Source organism: Nycticebus coucang, chromosome 3, assembly GCF_027406575.1.
Source record: "Nycticebus coucang isolate mNycCou1 chromosome 3, mNycCou1.pri, whole genome shotgun sequence".
Classification (NCBI taxonomy): domain Eukaryota; kingdom Metazoa; phylum Chordata; class Mammalia; order Primates; family Lorisidae; genus Nycticebus; species Nycticebus coucang.
The window spans coordinates 72,301,821-72,328,989 of NC_069782.1; the positions used below are offsets into that span (position 1 = coordinate 72,301,821).

At 48.8% G+C, this 27,169-nt stretch overlaps 1 protein-coding gene across 1 annotated transcript in view; it reads left to right on the forward strand.

Moving 5' to 3' along the window:
- Positions 1 to 13,521: 13,521 nt before the first annotated feature.
- Positions 13,522 to 27,169, forward strand: part of LOC128580492 (kelch-like protein 26) — a 28,725-nt gene continuing 15,077 nt past the window's right edge. Inside the window, exon 1 of the mRNA XM_053582385.1 lies at positions 13,522 to 13,659. Within this exon, the coding sequence (XP_053438360.1) occupies positions 13,577 to 13,659 (83 nt within the window). The 5' untranslated portion in view covers positions 13,522 to 13,576. The remainder of the gene's footprint in view (positions 13,660 to 27,169) is intronic.

Sequence of the window (27,169 nt, forward strand, 5' to 3'; positions counted from 1 at the left end):
TGTTCCCAGTGATAACATCAATGGTCCAGCCTTTGGGTCATTGCTAAAGTTTTCTTTCTGCTTGGAATGCTGTCATAGGCTTGTTAGGAATCTACCTGGCACCTGCTACCCTATTCCTTCCTCCTAACAGATCCTTGCTTTCTCTGATCATTGGTCTGTGTGGCTCAGGGGAAAGCAAGCAGCTTGACCCAAACCTCCTCTGGCACAGATGGGAGAGATTTATTGGGAGAGAGACATGCCTTGTGAACTGAGTTGGGAGGTTACTGAGTTGGGAGGATGTGAATCTGGAGCTGGTGAGGGCCATTTGTCACTATGATGACGATACCTGCCAGAGGGTTGGACAGAAACTGTGTCTTTATATCATTGCTGGAAGTCCTAGATTAAGCCATGCCTGAAGTTCACTATGACTCTTTTTTTTTTGCAGTTTTTGGCCGGGGCTGGGTTTGAACCCGCCACCTCTGGCATATGGGGCTCCACCCCTTTGAGCCACAGGTGCTGCCCTATGACTCTTAATTTTTTCTGGCTCAAGTCAGTTTATATTGGGCTTCTTTAAACTGCATAATCATGACTGATGCCCTCACTCTCACCTTTCTCCTCTTTCAAGATGGAGCCCAGCCATGTGCAGTGGTCCACACCTGTAATATCAACACTTTGGAGGCCACAGTAGGAGGATTCCTTGAAGACAGTTCAAGATCAGCCTGTGCTACATAGTGAGACTTTGTCTCTGCAAAAAAAAAAAAAAAAAAGCCTTGCTTGGTGCACACCTGTAGTCCCAGCTACTTTGGAGGCTGAGGCAATAGGATCACTTGAGCTCAGGAATTTGAGGCTGCAGTGAAATATGATTGCACCACTGCACTCCAGCCTGGGCAACAGAGTAAGACTCCGTCTCTGGAAAAAAAAAAAAAAAAGGACCAAAGCCATCATGGTTTTTGCTTGTTTCTTACTGCTGTGTATATAGTACATGAGTTCCTGAAGCTCCAGTAGCCAGGGGCCCAGAGTAAATGTAGGATGAATAATGACAGGTGATGTAGGTACAGACTGTGAGAACTATGGGCATGTGGAAGTGGGGCAGAAGTCACCAGGTGGTGAGTGATGGCTGTCTGGAGGAGGTGGCAGCTGACTTGGATTTTGAGGGATGGATAGAATCTGGGGAGAAGGGGGAATGCCCCACGTAGAAGGAAAAATCTTCATGTGTATGCCCAGCTATTTGTGTATAAAAAATCATCATGAGTATGTGGGTTAGACCTGCCTGTGTGTAGGTGTGTCTGAGGTGCCCCAAGTGTGTGTGTATGTGTTTGCATCACATCACCTGCATGCCCGTGGGCTTCAGTCATTGCCCATGAGGCCCATTTGACCTTCACTCTGATACCTCCTGCTTCCTTCTCCCTCTAGTTTCCCCTCCCTGATCAGCTGCGCACCTCTGCGCCTTTGCACTGTTGCACCTACCAACCTGGAATGCTCCTTTTCTAGATTGTCTGGCTCCCTTCCTTCATTCTTTTGTTTGCTTGCTTTTTTTATCTGATGTCACCTCCTCTGAAAGGGCCCTACTCACTATCTCTATTATTCAGGGATATGACCATCTCTTCAGCTGTTTCCACTCATCTCCTGCTGGTTTTCTGTTCCTTACATTTTCCTCTTATGGGTTCATCACCTGCTTCCTCTCTCATCCCAGACTGGGCACATTACCAGGTCAGGGGTGGGTCTGCCATGACCCCAGCATCTACAAATGCAGACTGCAAAGGACCTCCTGATGGCCATCTGGACAGGTAGGGAGGAGCCCTGAGTGCTGTCAAAGGCCTTAGGGCTTTTCTGTTCAGTAATCAACCCCTGGCCCTTTCTGAAGTCCCAGGAAAGAGAGGTCTCTTTGACCACGTGGACCAGACTTGATGCATGCAGCTCTCTCCTCTGAGCCTCAGATTTCTCTTCTGTTTCCAGAGCTCTGTCCCTCCTTCCATCTTCCTCCTGAGCAGCACATGGAAATGGTGGTGGTGGGTGGCTGGCTGGCTGGTGCCATGGCAACAGTAGCACAGGGTTGCCATGGCAGCTTGGTTCCCTGGTGATAGATCTGAGTTTCTGGCCCAAGGATAGCAATCTGCTGGGTATAGGAGGGGGGAAGGGTGTCCCTGGCATCCAGTGGGCACATAGTGGACACAGTATTTTTTTTGAGACAGAGTCTCATTCTGTTGCTCTGGGCTGAGTGCCATGGCATCAGAGCTCACAGCAACCTCAAACTCCTGAGCTTCAGTAATCCTCTTGCTTCAGCCTGTCAAGTAGCTGGGATTACAGGTGTGTGGCACTATGGTGGGCGCCTGTAGTCCTAGCCACTTGGGAGGCTGAGGCAAGAGAATCACTTAAGCCCAAGAGTTTGAGGTTGCTGTGAGCTGTGATACCATAGTACTCTAGCAAGAGCAACATAGTGAAACTTTGCCTCGAAAATAAATAAATAAATAAATAAAGAAGAAAAAGCAAAGTTTTTCTTTTCTTTCTTCCTTTTTTTTTTTTTGAGACAGAGCCTCAAGCTGTTCCCCTGGGTAGAGGGCTGTGACATCACAGCTCACAGCAACCTCCAAGTCTTGGGCTCAAGCGATTCTCCTGCCTCTGCCTCCCAAGAAGCTGGCCCTACAGGCACCTGCCAGAACGCCTGGCTATTTTTTTTTTTTTTGGTTGCAGCTGTCATTGTTGTTTGGCGGGCCCGGAACCTGCCAGCTTAGGTGTATGTGGCTGGCGCCTTAGCCGCTTGACCCACAGGCTCCGAGCCAAGGCTATTTTTTCTATTTTTAGTAGAGATGGCATCTCTCTTTTACTTAGGCTGATCTCAGACTCCTGAGCTCAAGCAGTCCCCCCATCTTCTGCCTCCCAGAGTGCTGGTATTACAGGCATAAGCCACCATGGACAGTGGACACTATAAATGCTCAGAGGCAAGAATCAGAAGTTATGGCTGTCTGATCGCAGTAGCTCAGGAGGAAGCTTCAGGCCATGCCCAACCTGGGGGCTCCCCAAGTCCCTGTTGGACTCCATGCAGCCCCTGGCATGCTCCTTCTACTCAGGGCCCCCACATAGGCTGTTCCTTTCACCTCAAAGGCTGTTCCCTCTGCACTCCTGGTCAACTCTTCAGCTGGAATGTCTCTCCCTGACCTTCTGGCTCAGCTCCAGCCTTTATCATGTTGACAATTGATCATTTGTTTGCTTGTGTGATGATTGGTTTAATAAATGTTCCCTCAGTCAGATGCAACACACTAGGCATCTCGGTCACAGCTGTGTCTCACACATTGAGGAGGCTACTCTCAATACATCTCTGTTGACCCACTCCCTCTCTGCACTGCCCTGTCCTCTTCCCCGGAGCCAACACGGCCTCAGCTCTGTCTCTTGAATTTGTCCTGATGCTGGGCTCAGGTCTTCCAAGCTGTGTCCCACTGGGAATGTTCTGGAATATTCTGGACCTTTCCACATAGTCCAGATGTCCCAGAACATTCTAGAACATTATGATGTCCCAGAACATTACATTCTCTGCTTTTAACAAAGCTGAATCAGTCTTCTTTCAATCATTTTCAGCCTTCTTGCATTATAGATGCTTCATCTGTACAAAGGGGATAGTAAGAACCTTTCCTTCCTCCTCAGGGGTAAGGTCAAGAATACACAGCAGTATTGAGCATTGAAAACATTCTATAAATGGTAACTTGGGAAAAAAAGTTATATCAGTCAAGATTCAAACTCAGCTCTATCTACATCCAGTGCTGGGCCTTTCTATCTTCCCTGGAATAAGTTGCATTTAGTCATCTCAGGGTAGAGGGAGTGGGGGCAGGGGTCTATGGTGATGGCTGGGTCTCTGAGAGACCACAGGGGTGCAAGTGACTAAGGGAAGCCACAGCAGAGTCGGCGCAGGAAAACCTCATTGATTCATTCATTCATTCATTCACCAATAAATGTGCTGTTGTTGATGTTCAATGTGGGTGACTAGACACACATGCTGCTAGGCTGGGGCACTAGAGAAATGGAAACTCTGCTGGGCACCCAGGAAAGCTTCCTGGAGGAGGAGACCTATGATGGTTGAAAAATACATAGGAGGCTCGGCACCCGTAGCTCAGTGAGCAGGGTGCCGGCCACATACACAGAGGCTGGCAGATTTGAGACCAGCTCAGGCCTGCTAAACAACAATGAAAACTGCAACCAAAAATAGCAAAATATCTGGGCACTGTGGTGGGCGCCTGTAGTCCTAGCTACTTGGGAGGCTAAGGCAAGAGAATCACTTAAGCCCAAGAGTTTGAGGTTGCTGTGAGCTGTGATACTCTAGCGAGAGCAACATAGTGAAACTTTGCCTCGAAAATAAATAAATAAATAAATAAAGAAGAAAAAGCAAAGAAAAGAAAAATACACAGGAGAGTACACAGGGAACCATCTTACCTTTTCCTTCCACATCAGTTGAGTATATGAGTGAAGCTGCTGTAACAAATGATAACAAACTAGGTGGCTAAAAATACAGAAACTGGTTCCCTCACAGCCCTGGAAGCCAGGAGTCTGAAATTTAAGGTGTTTAAAGTGTTAAATCCATAACAGGATTGTGTTTCTTCTTTACAGGATGATTCTTTTTTTTAATTTTTATTTTAAACATGGTTTCACTTTGTTGTCCAGGCTACAGTACAGTGGTTTCATCATAGCTCACTGCAACCCCAAACTCTTGGGTTCAAGAGATCCTCCCGCTTTAGCCTCCCAAGTAGTTGGGACTACAGGTGCCTGCCAGCACAACTGGCTAGTTTTTCTATTTTTCTTTTTTTTTCTTTTTTGGCCGGGGCTGGGTTTGAACCCGCCACCTCCGACATATGGGACCGGCGCCCTACCCGCTGAGCCACAGGCGCCACCCCCAAACAAATACCAGTTCTATTTTTCTTTTTATTATTATTGTTTTTTTTTTTTTTTTTTGAGACAGAGCCTCAAGCTATTGCCCTGGGTAGAGTGCCATAGCATTACAGCTCACAGCAACCTCCAACTCCTGGGCACAAGCGATTCTCCTGCCTCCGCCTCCCAAGTACCTGGGACTACAGGCGCCTGCCACATCTGTCTATGTTTTGGTTGCAGCTGTCATTGTTGTTTGGTGGGCTGGGCTGGATTTGAACCCGCCAGCTCAGGTGTATGTGGCTGGCGCCTCAGCCGCTTGAGCCACAGACGTTGAGCCATTTATTTTTTTTGAAACAGAGTCTCACTCTGTTACCTTGGGTAGAGTGCCCTGGCGTCATAGCTCACAGCAACCTCAAACTCTTGGGCTCAAGTGGTCTTCTTGCTTCAGCTTCCTGAGTAGCTGGGACTACAGGCACCTGCCACAATGCCTGGCTGGTAGAGATGGGGGTATCACTTCTGCTCAGACTGTTCTCAAACTCCTGAACTGAAACAATCTACTTTCCTTGGCCTCTCAGAGTGCTGTGATTATAGGCATGAGCCACTGCACCTGGCCTTAGGGAGATAGCTCTTGATTGCCTCTTTTAGCTTCTTGGGGACTCCAGCAGCTGCATCATTCCAATCTCTGTCTCCATCTTAAAATTGCCTTCTCCTCTTGTCTGTCTTCTGTCTCTTATGAGGACATTTATCATTGGATTTAGGGCCAACTCTAACACATGATGATCTCACCTTGAGATCTTTACCTTAACTCCATCTGCAAAGACATTTATTCCAAATAAATTCACATTTTGAGGTCAGGTGGGTGTGTCTTTTGAGGGGGACATCATTCAACCCAGTACAATGAGAGTATTAGCCAAGGTATTCTTGGCAAAAGCATGAGTCTCTAAAGGCATGGTTGTCCCTGTCATGTCCAGCAAGTGTCCCTATGACCAACAGAGGACCTAACACACAGGAGTCAAACACCTTTGTCAAACACCTGAACAATTGAAGGGAGAAAGCAAGTTAGCATGAAGCACTGGACAGGGCATGAGCTAGAGGTAAGAGAGTGGGACTGAGTCATCTCATTTCCCATTTCTGTCCCATGGCATGCTGTTTGTGCTCACTGAACTCTGTCCTTTCCCCACTTTGCAGAATTGTTACAAGGTTAAGGTCTGGAGGTCACCAAGCACCTAGTAAGACTATGCAGAGTGGCCATGATGGTGGGAGGGGGGCACTCCAGGCAGGGAACATTCTGGTCTGCAGGTAAAGGTGGAGAAGGTGGGCCCACTACAGGACTGACTTCAAAAAGGTGCAGGGAGCTGCTATCTGGGGTGACAGGAAGAGGTCAAAATTAAGGGCCCAAATCAGATGTAGAGGCTCACTCCTGTAATCCTAGCACTCTGGAAGGCCAAAGCAGGAAGATCACTTGAGGTTAGGAATTGGAGACCAGCCCGAGCAAGAGTGAGACCCTGTCTCTGTAAAAAATAGAAAAATTAACCAGGCACTGTGGAGCGTGCCTGTAGTCTCAGCTACTTGGAAGGCTGAGGCAGGAGGATTGCTTGAGCCTAGGAGTTTGAGGCTAGAGTGAGCTATGATGATGCCACTGCACTCTAGCCAGGATTGACAGAGCTAGACCTTGTCTCAAAAGAAAAAAAATAATAAACACTTGTTTCCAATCTCTTGAATATATGTCAGTTTTACAGATGATAAAGCTGAGGCTTGGGAGGGGGTGAGTTAGTGGTTGAAAGTATGAGTTTGGAATGATGTGAGACTTGCATGTGGTTTGCAGCTGGGCTCTGCTGGACATTCTCAGGTGACCTCAGGTTTGGGAGTTATCTGGATCCCTAAATCCAGGAAGAAGACTTAGGAAGTCCTAGTGTGAGCCATTATTATTATTATTTTTTTTGAGAGAGAGAGAGAGAGTCTCAAGCTGTCGCCCTGCATAGAGTGTCGTGGCATCATAGGTCACAGCACTCTCCAACTCTTGGGCTCAAGAGAGCCTCTTTCCTCAGTTTTTCTTTCTTTTTTTTTTTTTTTGAGACAGAGCCTCAAGCTGTCACCCTGGATAAAGTGCTGTGGCATCACAGTTCACAGCAACCTCCAACTCCTGGGCTCAAGCGAGTCTCCTGCCTCCGCCTCCCAAGTAGCTGGGACTACAGGCGCCCACCACAACACCCGGCTATTTTTTGGTTGCAGCCATCATTGTTGTTTGGCGGGCCCAGGCTTGATTTGAACCCGCCAGCTCAGGTGTACGTGGCTGGCGCCTTAGCCGCTTGAGCCACAGGCGCCGAGCCCAGTTTTTCTATTTTTTTTTTAGTAGAGACAGGGTCTTGATTTTGCTCAGGCTGGTCTCAGACTCGTGAGCTCAAGCTATCCACTCTCCTTGGCCTCCCAGAGTGCTAGGATTACAGGCATGAGCCACCGTGCCCAGCCACTATTATTGTTATTGAGACAAAGTCTTATACTGTCACCCTGGGTAGAGTGCCGTGGTGTTGTAGCTCATGGCAACCTCAAATTCCTGGGCTTAAGTGATCCTCTTGCCTCAGCCTCCTGAGTAGCTGGGACTACAGATGTCCACCACAACGCCCAGCTAGTTTTTCTATTTTTAGTAGAGACAAGGTTTCACTCTTGCTCAGGCTGGTCTCAAACTCCTGAATTCAGGTGTTCCACCCATCTTGGCCTCCCATAGTGCTAGGATTACAGGTGTGAGCCACCATACCCAATTTAGCCATTATATTATTAATATTACTAATAATAAAATCTGAGATTTCTCCCTTTGCCCAAAGTCCACTCCAGCTGGGAATCAGTCACTCAGACCTCCTTTGCTCACCCTATATGAGGTCGCCCCGGGGATGGCTCACCTTTAAGTTGCAGTACTAGTTCTGCTTGGATGTGGTACCTGCCCCCGCAACCCGACCAAATTTGGGGTCCCTAAGAGCTGCCTCTGATTCCATTTCCATGCAGCCCAAGCCCAAAGTCCTCAGTATGTCACTGCAGGAACCTCTCACCCTCTCTGTACTTGAACTCCAAGTTTCAGCCATCCATGTCTCAGGTCTGGAGCTGCTGTGGAATGCAGAACTGCTGACTCTTTTCTCAGGGACAGTTTAGCAGACCCATGACACATACATGGTGGGCAAACATCTATGTGAGTATCAGGCTCAGAGACTTTTTGTACAAAGTGTGACTAATTCTTACTAAAGGATTAAGTTCATTCCCATTTCCCAGACACGAAAACTGAGACTCAGAGTTATTGCCCAGCCAAGAATCACAGTGATTCATTCACATGCCATGTGTTTATCCAACATGTGCTAGGTGCTGTCTGTAGCAAAGCAGCCAGGAAGAAAATAGAGTCCCCGTCCTTGGGGATTTGACATTCCAATGGGAAGGATGGTTGATAAGCAAAAATAGGAAAATGTATGACAGTTCTTCAAAAAATTAAACATAGAGCTGCAGTGAGCCAGCAATTTCACACCTAGGTATCTTCCCAAGTGACATGAAAACAGGGACTCAAACCAATCCCTGTACACAAATGTTTATAGCAGCATGATTCTCAGTAGCCAACAGGTAGAAACAATCCAAATGTCCATCAGTGGATGAATGGTAAACAGAATGTGGTCTACGGATGGAATATTATTCAGCTATAAAAAAGGAATGAAGCACTGATACTTGCTACAACATGGATGGACCTTGAAAACCTGATGCTGGGTGGCGCCTATAGCTCAATGAGTAAGGGACCAGCCCCATATAACAGAGGTGGCGGGTTCAAACCTAGGTCAGGCCAAAAACTGTACAAAAATAAAAAGAAAATGTGATGCTGAGTGATGAGGCCAGGCACAAAAGGCATTCCATTTATATGAAATGTCCATAACTAAGTACAAGAACAGGCAAATTCATGGAGACAGAAACTAGATTAGTAGTTGCCACAGCTATTCTGCTAATGAGGACAATGAGGACAGGGTTTCCTTTTATTCTTTTTTTATTTGAGACAGAGTTTGCCTCTGTTGCCCAGGCTAGAGTACAATGGCATCAGCCTAGCTCACAGAAACCTCAAACTAATTGCTTCAAACAATCCTCCTGCCTCAGCCTCCTGAGTAGCTAGCTGGGACTACATGTGTCCACCACGATGCCTGGCTAATTTTTCTATTTTTAGTAGAGATGGGGTCTTATTCTTGCTGAGGCTGGTCTTGAACTCCTGAGCTCAAGCAATCAGCCTTCCAAGGTGCTAGAACTACAGGAGTGAGCCACTGAGCCTGGCCAGATGTGGTTTCCTTTTGAAGGTATAGAAATGTTCTGTAACTAGATAGAGGTGGTAGGTGCATGATATTGTGAATGTACTAAGATATACTAAACGAACACTTTAAAATGGTGAATTGTATGGTATGTGAATTTTATGTCAGTTAGAAAGCAGAAAAAGTAAAACGCAGAGTTGGTTAGATATGGGAGAAAAATCAAGCAGAGTTAGGAGACAAAGGGCAGGCATGCAGGCAAGGAAATTATTTATTTTATTTTTTTTTGTAGAGACAGAGTTTCACTTTATGGCCCCCGGTAGAGTGCCATGGCCTCACACAGCTCACAGCAACCTCCAACTCCTGGGCTTAAGCGATTCTCTTGCCTCAGCCTCCCGAGTAGCTGGGACTACAGGCGCCCGCCACAACGCCCAGCTATTTTTTTGTTGCAGTTTGGCCGGGGCCGGGTTTGAACCCGCCACCCTCGGTATATGGGGCCGGAGCCTTACCTACTGAGCCACAGGCACTGCCCCAGGCAAGGAAATCATATTGCCGACCACTGACGTGGACTTGGGTACCACCTGAGCTGTCCTGAGTGCTGCACACAATTATCCTTGTTTCTTTTTTTGTTTGTTTTCTTTGTTTAAGACAGAGTCTCATTCTGTTCCCATGGCTAGAGTGCAGTTCTATCATTATAGCTCACTGCAACCTCCAACTCCTCGGCTCAAGCGATTCTCCTTCATCACCACTGGCTAGGTTTTGTATTTTTTGTAGAGATGGAGGTCTTCCTCTTGTTCAGGCTGATCTTGAACTCCTGTCCTCAATCCTCTCTCCTCAGCCTCCCAAAGTGCTAGGATTACAGGTATGAGCCAATGCACCCGGCCCTGTTTTCTGAAGATGGAAAAACTTAGACATACTCAGCTGGTCTTATGAGGTCTTATAACTCCTGGGAAGCAGATGGTGAGACTGGACGCTGTGGCTGATACCTGTAATCCCAGCCTTTTGGGAGGCTGAGGCAGGAGGACTGCTTGAGGGCAGGAGTTCAAGACCAGCCTGGGCAACACAGGCAGACTCACTCACCTCTACAAAAAAAAAAAAAAAATGGATGCAGAATTAAGGGTAATAAAAGCAGCGAACCTTTATTAGGTTTTGGCATGTGTATTTTGTAGAGATTCAAAAAGAGACATCAGGTTGCCCCAAGTCACTCAGTGACATGAGATCATAGGAACTGGAAGCATTCCATGGAGACTTCACTTTCCTTCTCTGTAACACCTGGGAGTTGTAAGGACGCCTTCAAGCTCTGACCTGGGGCTGTGAGCCCTGCAGCTGGGCCAGAGCGGGGCAGCAGATGTGAGATCCCTCCCTTTGAGAGAGCTGTGCCAGCCTTGGGCCAGATGGTGGCCAGGTCTGTGGATGCTGCCTGTTGTGTCCCAACTGCAGGCTTTACCAGACCATGGGTCATCATTATTGGATGAAGTGTGTTCAGGAACCTGTGTGGCAACTTGTGTGGACCCTCAAGGTCCCCTCCACCCAACTTCATGTCAGTGATGATAGCTATTAGGACTCTGGCTAACAGCCTTGGCCGAGGTTCCTGGCCTCACCTCATCCCTCTCTGGTCAGATCCTGGGATGAGCTCTTTCCATTTTGACATGATTATTTGCTTCTCAATTAATGACCCTATTAAAGATATGACCTGAACTGTCAAAGGAGCATGTTAAAGCCAGTGTTGTTGACCATGTCTCTTCTCTTCTGCTTGGGAGCCTCCTCACCTTTTTTTTTTTTTTTTCTTTAGAGATTGGCTCTCAACTCTGTTGATCTAGCTGGTCTCAAACCTGTGGCTTCAAGTGATTCTCCCACCTCGGCCTCCCAAAAATACTAGGATAACAGGTATGAGTCACCACACCTGGCTTCTCTCTTCTCATTTCTTTCTTTTTTTTTTTTTTTTTGAAGCAGAGCTTCAAAGCTATCGCCCTGGGTAGAGTGCCCTGGTATCACGGCTCACATCAACCTCCAACTCCTGGGCTCAAGCGATTCTCCTGCCTCTGCCTCCCAAGTAGCTGGGACTACAGGCTATTTTTTGGTTGCAGCTGTCATTGTCGTTTGGCAGGCCTGGGCTGGATTTGAACCCACTAGCTATGGTGTATGTGGCTGGCGTCTTAGCCGCCCGAGTCATAGGTGCTGAGCCTCTCTTCTCATTTCACACAGAAGATTCCAAAAATAACCCCCAAAGACCTCAGTGACCTAGAGTATCCCCTGTTTCCTCCCACCCATTCTGCCCTTTCCCTGTTCCTCATTTGTCCTTGCCAGGCAACCCTCCGAGCATGGCTTCAGGGCCTTTGCACTGGCTGTCCTGTGTTGCATGATCTTATAGTGCCTTGTGTACCCAAAGTGCTATGGGTCCATAGCACACTACATGTGTGCAAATAGCCAAGAGGCCAGCAAACTGCTTCTTTCTCATCTTCAGCTGTGTCTGTATGTCTGACATGTGGGTCAAATCTGGATGCTTGTGAAGCGTATATGCATATGGACACCATTGACTTTAGCTGTACGAGTGGTGGGTGTGTTAGCTGTAGATCTAATGAGCATGGTTTGATGCCTGCATGTGGTTCATCTGGAACAAAGGCTGCTGTGGCAGGCAGTCCAAGGGCGGACCAGGGTATATGCACATGCATGCATTTATTTTTTGAGAACTTTGCGTTGAAGAGGTCAGCAGAACCCTTCAGCACTTGGTGTCTGTTAACTTACACAGTGTCATCAGCTGTGCATTTTACACAATGATCGAACACCTACTGTGTACCTACCTGGCCTTCTGCTGGAGCTGGATCAGTTTAGTCTGGTCCTACCTACAGGAGTGCACCCAAGCTGGTTCCTTCCTCCCTACTGTGGTGTCTCTGATCCCATCTCCATCCTCTTCTACTAGTGCTGACTGAAGGGAGGGCTCTAAGTCCCATTTATATGCCTGGTCCCTGCCTAAAGGTGCACAGGGTAGGGTTTTCTGATTCAGAGAGTGAAAAGCAAAAAAAAAAAAACAAAAAAAAGAGCTCCAGGCTAGAGAGAGGATCACCAGAGCTTGGCCCTTTGCAAGACTGAGATTCCAGGCTTTCAGTTGGCAAGGGGGTGGGGGTGCCTTCAAAAGTTCTGCATGTTTTACAAAGGCATTATTGATCTTCAGCTCCATGGATTCCAAAGCAGTAAGAGAGGAAAGAGGGAGGGGAGGGAAAAAAAGGAAGACAGGAAAAAAGATGAAAAATGATACAGATGCATGACTTTGAGCCCTGGCTGAAGGTTGGGGTGTTTGCGCGTGGGACTAGAGCTTGGAGTCCGAGTAGGCTGGGTCTGGTGGAATGGCCTTAGGGATGTAAGGCATAAGTTTGAAGGATATTTGAGCAGGCATTTGGGGAAGTGGGAGTTGAGATTTGAGTAGATGATCAGGAGACAATCTGTTGGTGGGGGGTTTGGGGTGTGAGATGCTAGAATTGGTGAATGAAGTAGGAGGTTTGGGGATCTAAGGGCAGATGATTGGGGTCTCAGGTTGGAGCTTCTGGATGGATATGTCAGGTGAAGGTTGGGACTCAAAAGGGTTGGAAATCTGAGGGATGGGCTTGGGGTAAGTTTCTGGCATGAGAGAGGTCAGAGGAAAGCGTAAGGCTAGGGTGTGAGGTAAGGGTGGAGAGAGGAAGGGTGAGGCCCTCAGAGTTCAGGGATCAGTTTCCTCATACCCCACCTCACACTGTGGCCCGCCCCTCCTCGTAGCCCCCTTCTCTGTCCCACCCCACCCGACTAGACCCGACCCCAGTCCTTCAAATATGACCATGACACGTCCACAGCCCCCTCGCTCCACACCTGCACGGTGCTTTGCCCCTCCATAGACTCAATTTCGCCTTTGGCCCCTGGCCACCGACCATCCTGCACCCTTAACTTTCACCCCGCTTCTTCTCCGACCTGGCCCCACCCTTTGTCCTGGACCCATCCCTTCCGCTGTTAGGGGCCCCTGTCCCGCCTACCTTAAGATACTGCCCCCTCTCGCCCTTGTCCCGTCCCCTCTTCATGCTTGGCTCAATACTTCACCCCAGGACCCTGCGCCCCAATCCCTCACACTCTCTCCCTGGCCCCGCTTGTTCACAGACAGCACTCTCTCTCCTAGCCCAGACCCACGCCCTCTTCACATTTGGCCCCGCCCCTCTCTCCAGGGCACCGCCCCATCCCTCAGCCTCCCTGCTCTGGCCCTCCCATGGCCCCCCACCCCTCCACAGAACAGACCCCGCCCTTCTAACTGGGCCCCGCCCCCTCCGCGGACAGGTGCCTGGACCCCATTTGCCCTTATTTAGACCAAGACCCCTCCTTATCCGGAACGTTCTCAACTCCTGGTCCCTGGCCCCTGCTCCCCGCTGTGCAGACCTGGCCCCGCTTCGTCTCTCGCGTCTAGGTCTCCGGGGCCGGCGCGCGCGGCTCCCGTCACTCGAACGCGCGTCGGCGGAAAAATGGCGGAGTCCGGCGGCAGCGGCGGCGGTGCTGGCGGCGGCGGCGCGTTCGGCGTGGGCCCGGGCCCTGAGCGCCCGAACAGGTGAGACCTGGCTTGCAGAGTGGGCCAGCACCTGTCCCATTGCCCAGGGACATATGGGGTGTTTTGCGGGTTCTCAGGGGTAGAGAGAGGCCTGGCCAGCTCACGGGTCTTTTGAAGGGACTGCGGACTTTACAGGACCTGGAATACTGGAGAGACCATGGGCCGCTGAGGGGGTGCCTGAAGGGCGCCTGGGCACCCCAGAAGCTAGAGGCATTTGCAGGCGGCCTAGGGGCCTGAGGATTTTGGAGGTCTGAAGGGAAATCGAGGGAGTCCCGACCATGATGGAACCGTGGAGAAACTGGGTATACCAAAGGATTTTGGAGGCAGACAGGGCCTGAGCAGGGGTCATGGGCAATCTGAGGGTGTTGAGGATGTCTTGGGGCCTCTGAAGAGGAGGGTAAGGCCCAAGGCTTTCTAGGGGCTGCTGAAGGACCCTGAGGTGGCTGAAGGTGGGTGGAGGGCTCAAGTGAACCTGAGAGTGGGTGTCTGGGTCCCAGAGGCCCTGAGGGGCTGGACTGGGTCTTGGGGAGCCTGAAGATGATGAGAGCCTAGCGAGTCTATAGAAAACAGAGAGGGTCTTGCCTTGGGGCTCCATCCTCCCATCCCCATGAAGTTCAAATCCACTCATTCCTCTACCTCCAAGGCTAAAGGACTTGAAGCAAGGTCTTGCCTTCAGACAAGTGGGCAGAATTCACCTCTTTGGTCAGAGGGAGGTCCCCTTTCCCCAGAGCCAAGTCCTGAGATGGGTTGCCTGAACCCCCGAATTTGCATAAAAATTGTAGGTATCTATGTATTATTTTGGATTCTCTGAGGGGAAGAGCATCTGCCTTAAAGAGTGTGACCTCTTGCTCTTTTCCTGTTGGGCAAGGCTAGACCCTCCCATCCTGGCCCCTCAAGAAACCCACCACCCTCTGCTGGCCAAGGACGATATTCAGACTCTTTCTCACTGGTCATCTTCCAGGAGCCAGTAATTTCAGTCAATATGATAAATGATAAAGTTGGTTGAGAACTTGTGTGCTGTGTATTTGGTCCTCATTTCACGGCTCTGGGTTGGTGTTGGGAGGAATGGCCTGATGGCCCAGGTGTGTGAGTTGGGCTTTGGAGGCCTGGTGGAATGGAACAGGGATGAGGCAGGTGGGGGAGGGATGGCCAGGTCAGGACATAGAGGAGGCCTATGTGCTGCTTATTCTTGGGAATGCTGAGTGGTCCCTTGAGGCTTAGGTGTGTAGGTAGAGAGATGCACTGAGTCTGGTCTTCCTGTGGCTGTGGAAAGCCTGGGAGGCATGTGCACAAAACAGTGACCAGCCTTCTACAGCAGGTGTGGGCAAGACTGGAGGCCTGTAGAAGCCAGGAGACATTAGAGTTTTGGGGAGACATTCAGGTAGTAGAATGCCCAGGGCTGGTGACTGGCTGTGAGGTGGAAAGTAAGGGACAGATAAGAGGACAGATATGACAGAAAAGGGACAGATAAAAGCACTTGCCCCTGATAACCTGGGGCAAGGCCTTTTTTTCTTAAACAGCTTTTTTGTAGTATAATTAATTACATATCATACAATTCACTCATTTTGACTGAACAGTTCATTGAGGTTTTTTTTTTTTTTTTTTTTTTTTTGTAGAGACAGAGTCTCACTTTATGGCCCTTGGTAGAGTGCCATGGCATCACACAGCTCACAGCAACCTCCAGCTCCTGGGCTTAAGCGATTCTCTTGCCTCAGCCTCCCGAGTAGCTGGGACTACAGGTGCCCGCCACAACGCCCAACTATTTTTTGGTTGCAGTTCAGCCGGGGCCGGGCTTGAACCCACCACCCTCGGTATATGGGGCCGGCGCTCCACCGACTGAGCCACAGGCGCCGCCCAAGGTTTTTTTTTAATCATTGAATTTTTAATACGTTTCTTGAGTTGTGCCTCCATCACCACAATCCAGGTTTTTAGAATGCTTCCATTGCCCTAAAGCAGTGGTTCTGAACCTTCCTAATGCCACGGCCCTTTAATACAGTTCCTGTGGGTTGCAACCCACAGGTTGAGAACCACTGCCCTAAAGGGTTCCCCTAAGCCAGCGGTTCTCAACCTGTGGGTCGTGACCCCTTTAGGGGTCGAATGACCCTTTACTCTTTCACAGGGGTCGCCTAAGACCATGGGAAGATACATTTCCGATGGTCTTAGGAACCAAGACACTGCCCCTCATGTGTGGGGGTCACTACAACATGAGGAATTGTATTAAAGAGTCGTGGCATTAGGAAGGTTGAGAACCACTTAGGGCCTAAGCCCATCTGCAGTCAACCGCAATCTCCCCTCCAGTCCCTGGGATATTCTGATCTGCTTTCACTCTCTATAGTTTTGTTTTTGCTAGAAATTTTATGTGGATAGAATCATATAACATGTGACCTTTTGTGTCTTGACTTTTTTCCTTACCATAATGTTTTTGAAGTTTATGTAGTTGTGAGTATCAGAAGTTTGTCCTTTTTCACTGTGGAATGAAAATAAACAGTGTTCACTTGTACAGTGTTTTATGGGTGGACTTGTTTGTTTATGCATTTACTGGTTGATGGACTGTTGGGTTATTTCCATTTTGACCATTGCAAATAAAGTTGCTGTGAACATCTGGGTATGTGTCTCTGTGTGAACATATACTTTCATCCTCTTGGGTAAATACTTAACAGTGGAATGACTGAGTCATTTAGTAGATTGATGCGCAGTTTTTTAAAAAACCGCCAAGCTTTTTTCCAAAGGGCTGCACCATTGTGCATCTCTACTTGCAATGTGCAAGAGTTCCAGCTGCTCCTCATTTTCTTCAAAACTTGGTATGGCTAGTCTTTAGTTTTAGCCTTTTTTAGGTGTGTGTTGGTGTTCTATTTTGGTTTTAATTTGCATTTCCATATTAACTAGTGATATTGGATATTTTTTCAATAGCTTCTTGGCTGTTCATATCTTTGGTAAATTATCTTTTCAAATCCTTTGCTCATGTTTAAATTGGGTTGTCTTTTTATCATTGGGTTTTGAGAGTACTTTACATATTCTGGATGCAAGTCTTTCATTGGATATATGATTTGCAGATAATTTTCTTATAGTCTGTGACCTTTCCTTTACTTTCTGGCTTTTCTGTCCTGTCCTTTCCGGCTTTCCTTTCCTGTCCTTTCTGGCTTTCCTTTCCTTTCCGACTTGCCTTTTCCTTTTCCTTTTTGTTTTTGAGATAAGAGTCTCATTCTGTTGCTCAAGCTAGAGTGCTATGGCATCATTGTAGTTCACAGCAACCTCAAACTCAGGTTCAAGTGATCCTCCTGCCTCAGCCCCCTTATTAGCTGGGACTATAGGTACCCACCACAACACCTGGATATTTTTTCTATTTTTTTATAGCGATAGGGTCTCCCTCTTGCTCAGGCTGCTGTGGAACTCTTGAGCTCAATTGATTATTCTGCCTCAGCCTCCCAGGGTGCTAGGATTACAGGTATGAGCCACCACGCCTGGCCTGTGACTTGTCTTCATTTTATGGATATCTTTTACAAGGTATAAGTTTATCATTTTGATGAGGACCAATTTATCTATGTTCTTCTTCTATGGATCATGTTTTTGGTATTGTATTTTTATTTATTTATTTATTTATTTTTAGAGATAGTCTCACTTTGTTGCCCTCGGTACAGTGCTATGGCATCACAGCTCACAGCAACCTCCAGCTCTTGGGCTTAGGCGATTCTCTTGTCTCAGCCTCCTGAGTAGCTGGGACTATAGGCGCCCGCCACAAGGCCCGGCTATTTTTTTGTTGCAGTTTGGCCAGGGCCAGGTTCGAATCTGTTACCTCTGTAATGGGGCCGGCGCCCTACTCACTGAACCATAGGCACCACCCTTTGGTATTGTATTTAAGAAATCTTTGCCTAGGCTCAGTGCCTGTAGCTCAGTGGCTAGGGCACCAGCCACATACACCGGAGCTGGTGAGTTTGAATCCAGCCCGGGCCTGCCAAACAACAATGACAACTACAAGCAAAAAAATAGCCAGGTATTGTGGTGGGTGCCTGTAGTCCCAGCTACGTGGGAGGCTGAGGCAAGAAAATTGTTTAAGCCAAAGAGTTTGAGATTGCTGTGAGCTGTAATGCTATAGCACTCTATTGAGGGCGACATAGTGACACTCTGTCTCACAAAAAAAAAAAAGAAAGAAAGAAAGAAATCTTTGCCTAAAAAGAGGCACTTTTTTGGTTTTGTTTTGATTTTCTTTTTGAGACAGAGTTTTACTCTGTTACCCAAGCAGATCTCAAACTCCTGGCCTCAGGCAATTCTCCCACTTCAGTCTCTTGAACTGCATCCCAGTGAAAAATCATTGTCTGGAGTAACTGATGGGGGCCTCTTATTCTTTGGTATCAGTGTGGAGAGACCCCCTAATGTAGCAAGATAGAATGTACAGAAAATAGATCAGGTTTTGAGGGAGATTAGTACAAGACCTTCTCCCAAAGATCCTTTTGAGATGTTGAGGCCTTTGTAGTGTTGTTTATCCATTTGTTCCTACGTTTATTGTAAAAGGATCAGCCAGGCCTGGTGCATGGCCCCCCTCTCTCCCAAACTGCCCCTGTAGGTCCTCTTCATCCTTCTACTCTCCAAGGTTATGGGTTCTCAGAGTCACCTTCTGATCACCCAAGCTCAAGTAGAACACTTTTTCTGGTTACCTTGTGTTTTGGTTTACTTTGAGGTGAAATTTATATAACATAAAATTCACCAATGGCAATTACTACATTTACAGAATTGTGCAATAGTCACCTCTATCTAATTCCAAAGTATTTTTTCCCCTTAGTTTCCTCACAGGAAAGAATTTGTTTTCTTTCTTTAAAAAAAAAAAAAAAATTTTTTTTTTTTTTTTTGAGAGATGGGTTTCACTGTGTTGCTTAGATAGGCCTTGGACTCCTGGCCTCGTGCAGTCCTCTCACTTCAGCCTTCTGAGTAATTGGGGTCACAGGCACATGCCACATCCTTGCTAAGCCAAAACATTTCATCACCCTAAAGGGAAACCTGTCCCAATTAGCAATCACTCCTCAGTCCCCCTCCCCCAGCTTCTGGCAACCACTTATCTTCTTACTATCTCAATCAATTTTCTTGTTTTATATTATAAATAGAATCACACACTATGCGGCCTTTTGTGTCTGTCTTCTTCTGCTCAGCATCAGGTTTTGAGGTTCATCCATGTCATAGTGTTTCTCAGTACTCCGTTCCTTTTTATGGCTGAATGATATTTCATTGTGTGGATGTGCCATGTGTTGTTTATCCATTCATTATCTGATGGACATTTATGTTCTACCTTTTGCCTGTTATGAGTCATGCTGCTATGAACATGAGTATAGGTTTTTGTTTTAACACTTATATTTAGTTCTTTGGGGTATTTGTCTAGGAGTGGAGCAGAAATACTGGATCATATAGTTGTGTGTGTGTGTATATATATATATATATATTTTTTTTTTTTTTTTTTGTAGAGACAGAGTCTCACTTTATTGCCCTTGGTAGAGTGCCGTGGCGTCACACGGCTTACAGCAACCTCCAGCTCCTGGGCTTACGTGATTCTCTCGCCTCAGCCTCCCGAGTAGCTGGGACTACAGGCACCCGCCACAACACCCGGCTATTCTTTGGCTATTCTTTTGTTGCAGTTTGGCCGGGGCTGGGCTTGAACCCGCCACCCTCGGTATATGGGGCCGGCACCCTACTCATTGAGCCACATAAACAGAGTCTTACTCTGTTGCTCTGGCTACAGTGTCGTGGCATCAACCTCAAACTCATGGGTTCAAGTGATCCTCCTACCACAATGCCCAGCTATAGTTTCCTTTTTCTTTTTCTTTCTTTCTTTCTTTTTTTTTTTTTTTTTTTTGGTTGAGACAGAGTCTCACTTTGTCGCCCTGGTAGTGTTCCCTGGCTTCATAGCTCACCAGCAACCCCAGACTCCTGAGCTGAAGTGATCCTCCTGCCTTAGCCCCCTGAGTAGTTGGGACTACAGATCCTTCCTCAGTGCCTGGCTATTTTTAGACACTAGGTCCTGCTCTTGCTCAGGCTGGTTTCGAACTTCTGCGCTCAAGCAATCCACCCATCTCGGCCTCCAGAATGCTAGGCTTATAGGTGTGAGTGACTGTGCACAGCTAATTTTTTTCTATTTTTAGTAGAGATGGGGGTCTTACTCTTGCTCAACCTGGTCTTAAGCTTCTGAGTTTAAGGGATCCTCCTGCTTCGGCCTCCCAGAGTGCTAGGATTACAGGTCACCACACCCAGCCCAATTGTGTATGTGTATCCTTGAACATGCCAATCACCACCTAACATTATTTGGTGTGTTCCTTTGTGGAAGTGCCTTGAAGGCAGAGAGCCTGTCTCTTGTGCTGTCTCATGTGGCGGTAAGGAGGGAATAAATGTTTAAGAAATATGGCGGGGAGGAAGAATGGGAGAAATGGATGGGGGTGTGGAAAGTTTTCCTGTTCTCTGAGGCTTGGAATCTGGCAGGTGGGAAGTTGCCTCTGTTCTGTGGGATTGAGCCAGTCCCTTGCCATTTTGGGGAGACTGGTGGGGCTGCCAAGGGGTAGGGGGAGGATGGCTTTCTAGCCTGCCAGGAAGTTCTTGCATTTACCTTTTTGTCCCATGAAGGGTTTTGTCACTTGGCCAGGGGTGGGTGTGGGTACTGTCATCCTCTTGGCCCTTCCAGCAGTACCACAACTCAAGAAACTGTCCCCAGGAGGGACCACACTCCCCCATCCCCCACTGCCCTCAATGTTATATAACTTGTTTGTTTCAACTTCTCTTTTCTGCAACCAAGGCAGGAAAAAAGAAAGAGAAAGGCTTATTCTCCTTCCTTCCTATCTCGAGGGATCAACAAAAACCCTGTTGCCTAGTAGAGATGGTCGTTAATGACTGAGCCTAACCTCAGGGATGGACTGTGTGGCCAAGGGCTTGCAGAGGGGAGGCGGGTCCTTGCTGCAGGAGAACTTGCACAAAAGACACTTGTTCACCAGGAAGCTTCCTCCCAGCTTGGGTGATGGGGTGGGGGGGGTTGTCCAGGCTCCTGGATGGAGAGGAGGTTTGGACCACTCAGGGTGTTGCAAGCAAGAGGCAGAACTCTCCAGGGAGTCACACTTCCTGGATAAAATTCCATCTCTGTGAGGTACCTGGTCACTAAAGTTCCAGAGGAAACTTCTGGCCACACAGGATATTCAGGCATGGGCCTTTGGCATTCTTGCTCCTCAGCCTGCCCTCCCTACAGGTGCCTGGATGAGGCCCAGCCCTGCTGACTCAGCACTCCTGGGGGGTGAGGTGGGGGCATCAGTGTAAGGGAGGCGCTGGCTGCAGGTGTTTCCGTGGGAAGTCATGGTCGTCATGCTGCACCCAGTGGGCTTGTCACGGTTCAGCGTGGCTCAATGGCTGTTGCTTGTTTAAGCTTTTTCAATAAGCCCTCTCTGTTGCTTCTAGGTTATTTCCAACTGAGTCCCAAAGCCTTGGAAGAATACAGCTCCCTAGCCCCAGCTAGGAAGACTTGGGGACAATTGCCCTTCCAAGCAGATTCTTTTTTTTTTTTTTTTTTTTTTTGGTTGGCCGGGGCTGGGCTTGAACCCGCCACCTCCGGCATATGGGACCGGCGCCCTACCCGTTGAGCCACAGGCGCCGCCCCCAAGCAGATTCTTATTCCTTTAGTCTTGTCCTCCTCTCAGAGTTCAGATTTTGACCCTTTGAAGACCAGGACTCAACTCCTCTCTGGAATTGTGGGTGGATCTGGTGGAAATAGGTGTTTTCCTTGACTCCCAGGTGTCTGTATGAGTCCCTTCTTCCAATGTGGGTCTGTGTCAGATTTCTCGTCTGGAAAATGGGCCTCCAGGCCCACCAGGTGGGGTGGCTAGGAAGAAATGAGCTGCAGAGAAGTCACACATGCCTTTTGTTAATGTGGTGGTGGTAATGTTGCTGCAGTAGCGATGTTGCCTGTGGTGATGATTCTGCCATCTTCCTGCTCACTGTGCCCAATGGGCCTTGAGGAGATCATGGGTGCCAGTGAATGATCCCGTGGACTTGCCAACTGAGTCTGTTTATCAGTTGAAGAAAAGAAAAAGTTGGGTTACAGAGTTGGGAAGACAGTGGCACCTTTACTTTGTGACTGTTAGAGGGACACCACAGAGGCAGGAGAATGGAGCATGTCTGGAGGGCAGATCCAGCTGTGTGAGTTTGGCACACAGGAGCAGGGTCTGGAGCAAAAGCTTGATGGGTCTTGGTAGATGCAGGTGTGGAGGGAGCAGGTGAGGCTGTGCAGAGGCACACTGCGGGCTGGGCCACCTCCAGTACACTTACTTGATCAGCCCCAGGAGGCTCTGTTTCCGGGAGGCGGCGCTCTCTTCCTGTCCTTTGTGGCTGGGTCCTGAGAACTCATGATGTGAAACTGCTGTGCAAGTACACACTTCACCCTGCATTGTGCAGCATGATTGTCTCACAGCTGGACCATTTCCACCTGGTAGCCGCAACCCCCTGGGATGGCCCTCTTGTCATTGGCCATAGTTACTGGGGAAGAAAGGCTTTATTAGCCTCCACCATAATCTCACCATCTCCAGGGAGCCGATGCAGCATGTCATACCAATGTCTCATGGTGATTATTATTTATTATGCCTGTATCTCCCCCAGATTCTTTAAAAGTAAGGCTTTTTCCTCATTGCAGCCCTGTGGTTTTTTCCTTTCTTTAATTTTTTTTTTTTTTTTTTTTGAGACAAGGTCTTATTCTGTTGCCCAGGTTGGAATGCAGTGGCACCATCATAGCTCACTGCAGCCTTGAGCTCCTGGGCTTAAGTAATCTTCCTGCCTTGGCCTCCCAAGTAGCTGGGACTGCAGGCACAGACCACCTCACTCAGCTAAGTGTTTTATTTTTTGTAGACATGGGGGTGGGGTCTTGCCATGCTGGTCTCAAACTCTTGGCCTCAAGGGGTCCTCCCACTTTGGCCTCTCAGTGTGCTAAGATTATAGGTGTGAGCCATTGTGCCTGGCTCTTTTCTGATTTTTTTCCATTGTAATTTGCTCTTTGGTTTGGGGGAATTTTATTTTATTTTATTTATTCATTTATTTATTTTTGAGACAGAGTCTCACTCTGGCACCCTGAGTAAAGTCTCATGGCATCAGAACTCACAGCAACCTCAAGCTCTTGGGCTCAAGTGATCCTCTTGCCTCAGTTTTTCTATTTTGGGTCTTGCTATTGCTTAGGTTGGTCTCAAACTCCTGAGCCCAAGTGATCTACCAGCTTTGGCCTCCCAGAGTGCTAGGATCAAGGCATAAGCCACCACACCCGGCTTGGGGGATGTTTTAGATTTGGGGGGGTTGAGGGCCCTGGAGGAGGAGGAAGAGCAGGAAGAGGAGCCAGAAAAGTAGAGATAGAAATAATTCAACAAGGGTGGCACCTGTGGCTCAATGAGTAGGGTGCTGGCCCCATATACCGAGGGTGGTGGGTTCAAACCCAGCCCTGGCCAAACTGCAACGAAAAAATGGCAGGGTGGACGGTGCCTGTGGCTCAGTGAGTAGGGCGCCGGCCCCATATGCCGAGGGTGGCGGGTTCAAACCCAGCCCTGGCCAAACTGCAACAAAAAAATAGCCGGGCGCTGTGGCGGGCGCCTGTAGTCCCAGCTACTCGGGAGGCTGAGACAAGAGAATCACGTAAGCCCAAGAGTTAGAGGTTGCTGTGAGCCGTGTGACGCCACGGCACTCTACCGAGGGCAGTACAGTGAGACTCTATCTCTACAAAAAAAAAAAAAAAATGGCAGGGCGTTGTGGCAGGTGCCTGTAGTCCCAGCTACTCAGGAGGCTGAGGCAAGAGAATCACCTAAACCCAGGAGTTGGAGGTTGCTGTGAGCTGCGATGCCATGGCACTCTACCAAGGGTGATTAAGTGAAATCCAGTCTTTAAAAAAAAAAAAAGAATTCAACAATTTAAGGGCCTTGGAGCCAGAAGGAAGGGGTGGAATTTGCAGAAGGCTTTAGGAGACATTCAGTGGCAAGTGTCCCAGTGTCTTGGTTCCTTGCTCTTGTGGATGGGATCTATTTGACACTTTTCTCTGTCTTCTGGCAGGTATCACAGGCCTCCTGTGTGCTTGCTGCTGAACTTGGTGCTGGGTATGGGGGGGAGAGGTGTCCATGAGACAGACAGGCAGTGCGTGTGGGGCACCCATGTGCCAGCAGGAGGTAGAAAAAGTTGTACAGTTATTTCCTCACAGTTGTCCCAAATGATCCCGAGGTCCTGAGGCTGAGTTGGAGGTTCTGTAGTTCCTTCACAAATGAGATTGAGGACGGCACCTATGGCTCAGTGGGTAGGGCGCCGGCCCCATGTACAGAGGGTGGTGGGTTCAAACCTGGCCCCGGCCAAACTGCAACAACAAAAAAATAGCCGTGTGTTGTGGAGGGCGCCTGTAGTCTCAGCTGCTCAGGAGGCTGAGGCAAGAGAATCGCCTACGCCCAGGAGTTGAAAGTTGCTGTGAGCTGTGATGCCATGGCAGTCTACTGAGGGTGACAGCTCTCAGTGAGACTGTCTCTAAAAAAAAAACAACATGAGATTGCGCTAACACCTGCCAAGGGGCTCCCTCAAAGAAGAACAAAATCCACTTCTTGATGTAATCCGCCTGACCCCCTGAGTTTTCCTAGGGTGGGGTATAAGGGCTCTCAAGGTGACTGTGAGGCCACAGGCACATAAGGGGGTCCCATGGAGATCCCCCAAGCCAGCTCCTTAGAAAACTTCCAGGACTGCAGTTCAAGGTATAACTGTGTGTTCTTCTTGGTGACGTCTGGTCTGTCACAGGAGGGCTCTGATGGGTTATCAGTGGCTCCTTGGGTTCTCGGTGGTTCTCTGTTGTGTGAGCCCTGCTGGTCTCCAAAGCATGGTTGCCTAGAATGTCCTGTCCCAGTGATTTGCACAGCTCAAGTGTTGCATCACTGGGGCCTAGTCACTCTGTCCACCATGATACCACCACCTGCCTCTCTGCATTCTCCTCTTCTGCTCTGTTGTCGTGGTACATTCTCTATAATTAAGGATCCATATCCTCCTACAATGTGCCCTCCAAGGGCAGGGCTTTACCAGTTCTATTTCTATTCCCAGTGATAGGTATACCGAGTATGGATTTAGCAAATACCTCCTTCCCGCCCCCACAATTTGTGATGGATCTGGGAAGAGGAATGGCCTGACTGGGGAGCTTCTGGAATGTCCTTCCACACCCAGGCTGGACAAGGGTCATTCTCCCTTTCCTCACTTTATTTAAGCAGCAGGGTCTGGGGAGAGCAACAGAAGTTCACAGGCATATTGTTAGTAAATCAGCCCCATTATGGAGGAGCTAGTGCAGGGTCTCATTTTGCATGTGCTGCATTAGTGAATGAATAAAGTCTTAGCACAGTGTGTTAAAGTTAAAGAAGGCAAATGACAGCCGTTCTCTCCCTGTCCAGCTGTCTGAAGTGGGAAGTAGGGGCTGAGCCCTTTGGGTCCCCATTGCCGGCAGCCCCACCCTCCTCCTCTGGTAGCCGCTCTGCAGCTGTGCGGACCAGCTCTCTTAACACTTGTTAACCCTGAGCCTCCAGTCCCTTCCTGCCCCTTGCACCCCCGCCCCTTCCACTTGTCTCTCCAGAGAGGGCCACGCAGAATTCACAGTACTCCTCTCCAACGGCTGAGCCGGCTTTTCCCTAGCATTCCTCCTCTGCACAGCGGATTTTGGTGTGCATCCAGCGTGATTTCAGACCCCTCGCTGAGCAGCGGAGCGCTTGATTGCTCTGTACGCAACACCACCACAGCGCTCACTGAAAATATTGTGATCTGGGAGGAAGTAACCAGTACCTTCAGGGAATCAGAGACCTTCCCTGCGAAGGCAAGAGCTTCCGGAATTGAACAGGCTCAGCCTGGAGGAGATCTCAAGGGCTGGACCTTCAGGCTTTTAAAGGCCTGGAGGGGGGTCACCCAAGGATGGAGGCCAATGTATTCTGATGCCACAACTGTGAAATTCCACAGGGGTCAAAGAAAGAATCGGGTGGGAGCAGTTTGGGCTGGATATCCGGAGAGTTCTACTCTCCACGGGATGTTAGAATCTGAGGCAGTCTGCCTAAGGCAGTGGAGCAGAGAGACATGTGATAGCCCAGAATGTTCTGTTACTGGAGCTGAGAACCGGGAGTTTTCCTGGGGTATGGTGTAAGGGCTCTCAAGGTGGCCATGAGGCAACAGGCCTGTAAGGGAGCCCCATGGAGGACCCCCAAGGCAGCCCCTTCACACACATCAGCTCGAGTCATCCTCTCCATGGAAACTTCCAGGACTGCAGTTCAAGGCGTAACCGGGTGTTCTTGATGACGTCTGGTCTGTCCCAGGAGGGCTCTGATAGCTCCCCCGCTCAGGTTCTCTCAGCTTTATGTTGCGTGAGGCAGGGCAGTTGGGAGTGCATGAATGTTTACGCTCCACGTGAGTCACTTGCACAAATGACGGGTGGTGCTTTCCTCACGCAGGCTGATGGCATCTGGCCCTTCTGCCGTTCCAACCTAAGTCACGCCTCCAGCCTGTTAGCATTTAGAGTTGTTGAACTTTCACGTTGGTTGAGGGCGCTGGCAGCTTGCTGACCTTTCTGGGGATCCTTGGTGGACAGAGTGGAGCTGACTGTCTTGTCACAGACAGGCAGGGCCCTGGCTGGGGATGGCCACTGCCCACTTGCCCTCAGTGTATATTCCTCATCTCCTGGCCCTGGTAGGAAGCTCGTGTGCAGTGCAGGGAAAGGGAGCAGCTGGAGAAGCGTTAACTCCACAGCAGTTTTTCCAGAGGCTCGTCTGGAATGCTGTGGACGGATCTGAGGCTTCTGACATCCGAGGCCCCTTTTGGTTACCAGAGCCAGAAATGCAACTCAGTGCCTTCAGTTAAAAACTTAAAAGTTCAGCTACTTAGGAGGTTGAGGCAAGAAGATCACTTGAGCCCAAGAGGTTGAAGTCAATGTGAGCTATGATGCCATACTCTACCAAGGGCCACAAAGTAAGACTCTATCTCAAAAAAACAACAACAACAACAACAACAACTTAAAGTTCACTTTTTTTTTTTTTTTGAGACAGTCTCCCTTTATGGCCGTTGGTAGAGTACTGTGGCATTATAGCTTACAGTAATCTCAAACTCTTGAGCTCAAGAGATTCACTTGCCTCAGCCTCCTGGGTAGCTCGGACAACAGGAGCCTGCCACAACGCCTGGCTATTTTTAGAGATGAAGTCTTGCTCTGGTTTAGGCTGGTCTCGAGCTCCTGAGCTCAGGTAATCCACCCTCCTCGGCCTTCTTCCAGAGTGCTAGGATTACAGGCATGAATCACTGTGCCTGGTTTTCAAAGTTCACATTTTTAAAAAAGTCCAGGGAGGCAATTTTAGGTTCATTAGGGCTCAAGGCTGAAACAATTCTCTGGAATCTGCAACTCCCATCTCTACCTTCCCTCTTGGCTGAGTGCTGCCTGATGGAAAGGTGACCCCACCCTGCATCCCCCTGGGCTAGCAACTCCATGGGGAAAGTGAGTCTCTATCCTGGTGGCGCTAGCAAAAGTTCC